General features: G+C 52.4%; 1 protein-coding gene across 1 annotated transcript in view; it reads right to left on the reverse strand.

The window, feature by feature from the left end:
- The window catches only part of LOC104468108 (astrotactin-2), a gene marked incomplete at its 5' end in the record, with an annotated part of 80,733 nt that overhangs the window by 30,935 nt on the left and 42,178 nt on the right, over positions 1-7,620 (reverse strand). Inside the window, one exon of the mRNA XM_010082130.1 lies at positions 5,829-5,979. Coding sequence (XP_010080432.1) covers positions 5,829-5,979 — 151 coding nt within the window. The remainder of the gene's footprint in view (positions 1-5,828; positions 5,980-7,620) is intronic.

Raw genomic sequence — 7,620 nt, forward strand, 5'->3', positions numbered from 1 at the left:
CCCGGGACCAGCCGGCGGGGGGCTGCACGGAGGGGACCGAAGCTCTGTGCAATGATGCAGCATCTCCTCACCTCTGGCCACCACCCAGCTCTTGTGGGGACCCTCTTGGGCAAGTCACTCTGTACGTTTGCATCTCAACTCAAAGTGGGATGGACTGGTTTCAAGCAGCTGGTGGGATGCTACGGGCACAGATAGACGTGTTCACAGCTCCTGCAGCAAGGAAATCAAGCGAGTGGAAAGCCTCTGGCTGCTTTCCTTCCAGGAGTCACCAACAGCCCATTTTGGGGATGTGCTGGCATCCCCTGCCCATCGGGGCATTTCCCTTCCTAGCCACACCAGAGGCTGGCACGCACCTCCAAAAACCTTTGGGAGACCAGAAATCCAGCTCCTGCCCCACCTGACACCCAGGCTACACCCCAGCCACAACACTACGCACCAAATCCCACCACCCAAAGCAAACCGAGCTCCAACTGGGCTGTGACCACAGCACACGGAGTGTCCCAGTCTGCTGGGGACGAGAGGGACGAGGGCTGGTGCCAGCCAAACCCTCCAAGGAATGCCACTGAAAAAGCCAACGCTGGAGAAAGTGGGGCTTTTATCCCCCAAATTACCTCTTCCCAGTGCAGGCAGAGACATCCAGCTCACCATGGTGCCTCCTGAGCTATTCCACTCGCTTTTAAATTTGGGCACAGATTGACAAAATGGTCCAAAGTCCTTTTGCAGCACTGGAAGCAAAGGCAGGTGGGCGGTGGTCTCCCCACCTGCCCCTCCGCTCCAGCCAGCTACCAACCCCAGCGGCTTTTCCTATCCTTTGCTCTCGTCCTCAAATCCCAGTTTCATCCCAGGTAGTTACCTGGTTTAATAAGATAAATCCGAACCCACAGGCTCCTTGGGAGGGAGGCTTGCTGTTGGGCTCAGGGAGCTTCTGCTTCCAACCATAACACACATTGGGAGTCATCTTCTGCTTCAAGGAGCTGGCTAAACTTTGCAGGGATTAGAGGAAAATGGTTTCCTCCTCATCTCCCTCCTTTGAGTGTGCATCCCTAACATAATTAGCTAGGTGCCTCGTAAGGCAGGGACGGATGAGTTTTTATTTTTCCAATGAACAGTTGTCTGGCAGAAAAATGCAGATTTGATGAAGCTTAAGTGCTTTGTGGGATCCCATCAATTACATCTCAAAACTCATTGGGAAATGAGGACAGCGTTTAATTTTGACAAGGTTGAAATGTTTGAGTTTCTACTGCCTAATTTTGGTTTTATTTCAGGCTGTACACTGGGCTAACACAATATATAGCATAAAGCTCCAGGTGATAATGTTGGCATTAAACATTTCCACTTCCTTCATAGAAATGTGATGTTTTGAACCAAAATATTTTGGAACGTGCACATATGTGGGGGATTTCTGTGCAGCATTTTGGTTTGGGCTGAAACTCCCAAACACCCCATTTCCCCCCAAGAATATCAGTTCTCAGCATCATCCACCTCATTTTGAAGCACCTCCCCATGGTCCCCAAGCCATCCCTGGGTGACTTGTGCTGGAAGGAGACCAGAGCGGTAGCCACTGCCCTGCTCCCTCATTTCTAATCCCATTTCTCCCTGAAACGGATACACTTAAATTAAGCCATTTCTCTGTCCCACTTTGTAGTGGCTGAGGAACAGCCCATGGTTTTGATGTGGAAGAGAGCAATACAAAAGGATTAGCTCCAGACAGGCTGCACTAAGGCTTATACGCCTGTGTGGACCATGACAAATTTCTCGTCCTTCTCTACCTAAAAAACACTGGGACTGACACCTCACCAGTGTCATCATGGGCCACAACTTCATTAAGAGACTCTCCGGCAGATGCTCTCCCTTCTGCATCCTGCTGAGCCAGACAAACTCCCTCCTGCCTGTCGGCTGACCCTGTGATCATGGAACAGTTCACACTGTCCTTGCGGGCAAGCTATATTTTTTCTCTCACTCAAATTACAAATAAATCAGTGCTAGAGGAACCCCAGCCTGCGGGCAGGGAGATGGCGATGCTCGGCAGGATTTCACGTCTGTGCAGAGCAGCACTGCTCGCTGCCAGGGCTCGCTGGGCTCTCCTACCTCCTGCCAACGCCTCTCCCAAGGTGGGACGGATCCTGGAGCACACCTTGAGCCCTTCCCCAGCCACCTGCAATGGCTTTGGCCTCCATGGCACAAGCCACTCTCTTCTAATTCCAAAGACTAACTCACCGGCATCTGCAGGCAGCGCAGATGTTGCAGGACCAACAGACCACACCAGCTGCGGTGAAGCTGCTCACGCTGCAGGGAAACAAGGGGCCTAATCCTGCCTCTCCCTTGGCGCTGGACCCAGAGCTGCCTTCCCCACCCTGCCTTCCTCCCCACCGGCTGGGCAGCACGAGCCCTCCTGCATCTCCAGGAGGTCCTGACGTTGTGGAGAGGCACATAATCTGACTTACTCCTCCAGCACAGTTTTCCTGGTTTGCTGTGATCCCTGCAAGATGGTACGAAACGCACACTGGAGTCACCGTGCAGAGCAGAGACACCAGACTTGGAGAAGCTCGCTGGGATTTTGTTTAGTTGGGAAATGCCCGCGGTTTCCCCAGATCCGACAGCAATTCCAGGACAAGGACAAGCAGCACAGAAACAGGTTTTCTAGAGCTCAGAGATTGTTTTGTTGTGTTGCAAGGTAGCACTCAAGTTAGCAACACCAAGGTCTTGGCAAGGTTGCAGCTCATCCTTCTTAAAATTACCCCAACAAAAAAAGCCTCCGATAAGAAATAAATTGCAGAAAATATTTATGCACTAATGCCATCTGCTGGGTGCAGGTAAAAATAACAGAAAAGCCATGAGATGAGGAGAAAAAAAGGCACCATGGGATGGAAGCTGGGAGCTGTCACCCCTCTGGGCGGGGACCCCACTGGGGGTCTTCTAGGTGACACCTCACATGCAGGATTTTAACTAAGCAAAGGGACGTCCTCTTGCCTCCTTTGAGAGCCCAAGGAGACTATGCTCTGAGAGACTCCACCAAGAGCTGCAAGCGACCGCCCCTGACTTTTCAACCAAATCCTTTCCAGGCCAAACAATTAGGTAATGGGAGCCCACGCCGGTAAAGAGCTCAAGGATAAATGCATCCCCAGCGCTCGCAGAATTACTGGAAGCTGTATTAAGGGCACGGAGCAACGGGTAACAGATGATGATTATATATAAAAGGAATAAGAAATCTTTCAGATTTGTGCTGGTCCCTGGTTGAACTGCTAGGCTCCAGCTCTGCTGTGTATTAATTGCTTACAAGGCTGCATGTATATTTTATGCTCAGTACCTGCCTTGGAACATTTGTTGGATTTCTCCTTGATTGATGAACCGCTGATTATATACTTCTGTGGTTCTCGGCAAATTAATAAACTGTTGACTGGTAAAGATTAACAGCATGTCATGAATTGTGAAACAGTGTCCAGAGCAAAGCTGAAGCAAACCTAGTGCTAAAATTAGTACGCGAATGCTCCCTGAACTCTATAAAAAGGGGATAGCTTAATTAAATTACATCCTGATATTGCCCACAGCACTTACCAAATTGGCAAATTGAGTTCACGGCAGTTCAGCTTTCAAACTAACTGACATCCCTGCAAATTTACAGCAAATGACCCCATCCCTGCTCGCACTGGAAGCCCAGCTCGCACCCGGAGACTCTGGGAGCAGGGGTGGGATGAGGAGGGGACGTATCACCCGGCGCAGGGACCGGTGCAGAAGGTGCTGCAAGGTCACACGCTGGGGCTGTGGCGAGCCCCGAAACTCAGCTCCCATCACCTGCGACTCCAGCTCAGCACCACAAGCATGACCTGGGGCTGGGGGCAGCGCTGCCTGCCCACCCCTTGGGCTTTTCCCCAGATTGACAGACACAGACCATGGTCAGAACCATGGGGCAGTGCCCCCCAGACCTCTGCTTGCACCCCTGCCACTGCTGGAGACCTGCAAGCAGTGTAAAACGTCGCAGGGGGCTGGGAGAGCTGGGAGGGATGGGGCACTGTGCCCCTGCGGCCAGTCTGGTGAGAAGCAGGGAGAGATGTGGACCGGAGGTGGGATGCAACAGCATCTCCAAACTCCCCTCAGGGAGCTCAGCTCTGCTACAGCTGGGACTGGGGAGCTGGGGGGGCTTCATCCCCCAACTGGGGGCTGCGGAGAGGGGCAAAGCAGTCTCAACACTCCTGCAGCAGGGAGAAAAAGCAGTGAAGAAGTACAGCGGGGAGAGGTGGGTGTCCATCTCCTGTCCCCATAGGATGCACGGCTCCCGGCAGCCCGGTGTGATGTGGGGGGACAGGGGGGTCCCACAGTCCCCGCATGGTGCCTGTCACCGCCAGCTCTCAGGCAGGTAATTCACTCAAGGGGCGGTTGCTCCTGTCGCATCTTCTTTCTCCCCAATCCCCACCCTTGCCTGCGGTTTGTTCTCTTTACATAAAGCCTCTTTTTGTCATTACAGAACTGGGGGGGGTTATTTTCTCCCAGTGACAGAGTTTCCAATTTCTGCCTCTCCGTGCGCCGATGTGGCAAGCGCTAAACCTGTAATTTATTGACAATTTATCTTAATATATCCTGACTTTTAAAAAGAGGCATCTCTTCCCAGCACCACGGGGTGATCAGAGCCCCGATCGCTTCTGACAGCGTCTGGGAGGCGCGGTGGTGTTCACAGCAAAATTACACCCCAAAAAAGGGGGGAAAAAAAATTCCACAAGACTAGAAAAGGCAGCTGTTCCCTAGAAAAGGGAACAAAAGAAAGCAGGAAAGGGAGAGGAGCAGCAAAGGGGAGGTGACACCTGGTGCTGCTGGTGACACATCAGGCTGTTGCGCTAAATGGCCTTAACGAGCAATCAGAGAAGGGGATAATGAAAATGCCACCCCCAGGACAGCACCGCTCCAGCCTGACCTTTCCTGGCTGCCGTGGGTAAACATCTTCAATAAATAATGAGACACTTAACTCCCACCTCTGGCCAGATGGGAGGGATGGGGAGACGGGGCTCTGCCTGTGGTGAGAGGGAAGGGAAGGGGCAGAGAAGGTTTAGGGGGGGCTTCAGAGCAGCGGGTATGGGTTTGCTGGGCAGCTGGAGTGGGTGACGAGCTCCAGACCCCCAACGGGGTCATCACTGATGGGTCCTACAACAGACAGACAAGAAAGGATGCTCCAGGCTTCCCCCACTTTCCCAAGGCTCTGCCCTCGTGTCTCTGCATCTCATACTGGACTCGCACAAGCTCCGTGCGCAGGGAAGTGGCCACTTTGCTGTCATGAGATGGGATAGAGTGGGGAGTGGTGCTGAGCTCTGCTGCTCCCACCTGAAGAACAGTGAAACCCCTCTGTGCATCGATAGCTGGGAGCGACTCAGAGCCTCTGCCCAAAATGAATGGTCTGGGGTTGAAGAGGTCTCCTGGAGGGGATATTGCAAAACCTGGGACTCCGTAGGTTGTCTGGCAAGATGTGAGCATGATCAGACACAAATCAAGAGCCTGAGGGCATCAGAGGGGTGCAGAGGGGGAGAGGATGGGGAGATGCTTCATCTTTCTCCCACGCTGGGAAGCACAAGGCAGGAGGAAAAGTGAGGCTGCTTTCAGCCCGTGCTTTCTCGATAAGCAGGAAAATGACCATCAGCCTCAAACATTTTTCTTTTGCTCATCTGAGCCCCCGCACTCCTTCCCTGAGGTCCTTAAGACATATGTGATTTGTCGTGAAGGCCCCAGGGTGGAGAGGAGTCCACCACCAGCACATCCATCCCCTCAACCACATCCCTGGAGAGGGAGCAGGCAATGTCCCCCTCTGGCTTGTCCCCGAAGGAGACGCCAGCCCTGGTACCTACCACGCAGCCTGTGGAGTCCACCTTGCGATCCGACACGCACTTGAAGTTGCGGGTACAGCCACCGTTGTTGCGGGAGCAGTCTCGGACGGGCCCGAAGGAGGAGAGCAAATCATTGATGGTTTCAAAGTAGGTGGACAGCATTGCTTCTTCCCTTGGAGAGAAAAGGCATCGTTAGGGCTGGCAGGGAGCTTGCAGCACGTGGCGCGGGCAGGGCAGCCCACAAAGAGCTGCTCTGGCAAAATCAGGTCATTTTGGTTAGCAAAACTGAGTCAAAGGAAGCTTCCCAAGAAAATTAATGTTTCATGATTACGCTATATATAATAAATTTGCTGCATAAGTCAGATATCCTTGATGAAAATCAACCAGTTATGGGGTTTCAAAGATACAATCTACCATTTCCATGCAAACTAGCAACTAAGAAATCCTTTATTAGTAGCCTGGAGTTGTGCATGAATCCACAGCAGTAAAGCTCCTCCTGAAGGTTTCCCAGCTGGACGAAGCCCCCCAGACCACCCACACCTCATCCATCACCTGGGGACACTGCCACTCTGGAAAGCCACGTGAAACTTGGCTTCACCCTTGCTGGGATGTGGATGCTCATCCCTGAGCCTGGCTCTGGGGGCCAGGGGACCTGGAGCAGGGGGTGTGGGGACAAGCACAGACACAGCTCTGCTGCACTGCCCCAGCCTGTGACAGCTCTGCAAAGCCCCGGGCACAGCCGCACTGTGATACTCCTCTCTTAAGCAAGCAAGAAGCATAAATGCCTACAAATTCAAGGACCACGTAACGCCTGGGGAAGCTCCCAGCCCTGCCTCTCCGCGCAGCACACAGCAGGTTTTGTCTGTGACAGAGGATTCAGGCACTTTGCTCTGCTGCACTGCCCCAGCCTGTGACAGCTCTGCAAAGCCCCGGGCACAGCCGCACTGTGATACTCCTCTCTTAAGCAAGCAAGAAGCATAAATGCCTACAAATTCAAGGACCACGTAACGCCTGGGGAAGCTCCCAGCCCTGCCTCTCCGCGCAGCACACAGCAGGTTTTGTCTGTGACAGAGGATTCAGGCACTTTGCTTTCTGCTGGATGCCCGCAAAGGCAACACAGATGCTTGTCGAGAGCTTTAAGAATCTCCAAGGTATTTTTCATCTTCAAAGCCCACGTTACATATTAACTGATTTCTGCAACCTGTATTGGGGAATAGATCCAGTCACCCTCTTCCCAAAAGGAGAGGGACAAAGTGGTTTATCCAAGGTCACAGAACAAGGCACTGATGGAGACGGACTTAACCTTCATGGGCTGTTATTAGATCTTTATACACAAGGGGCTGCAAATATACACTGACCCCCTCTGACCTTAAAATACCCCTCCGAGGCAATGCCAGGAGTCACAGGGGGGTTTATTCCCTTTCAGCTTCTCCCCTGCTCTCCCATCAGCACCTGAAAAGCTGCACAATGACTCAATGCCCAGTGCTAGTCTCCCTTTTTTGGTTTTTTTTTAATTCAAAAACTGCATGCTTGGCAATGAAATAGCGGTGGAGGAATATTCAGCAGCCTTTGAAGATCACGGCACTGCCATCTCCAACGCGCGCTGCGTTATCTCTCCGTGGAGAGCCCCCGTGCACACACATGCCATCACGCTCGCGCACGCAGACCTGCCAACACCAAACGCTCCAAAAAATCACGAGTCAGGCATTAAAAAAAAATGGAATGAAACTGGCACAAAAATGATGATATTTTAAAAATAAATCAATCACTGGGTGGGTTCCCCCCCCCCCCCCCCTTAATTTTTCTTTTCTTT

This window comes from Pterocles gutturalis, unplaced genomic scaffold, assembly GCF_000699245.1.
Source record: "Pterocles gutturalis isolate BGI_N339 unplaced genomic scaffold, ASM69924v1 scaffold10984, whole genome shotgun sequence".
Classification (NCBI taxonomy): Eukaryota; Metazoa; Chordata; class Aves; order Pterocliformes; family Pteroclidae; genus Pterocles; species Pterocles gutturalis.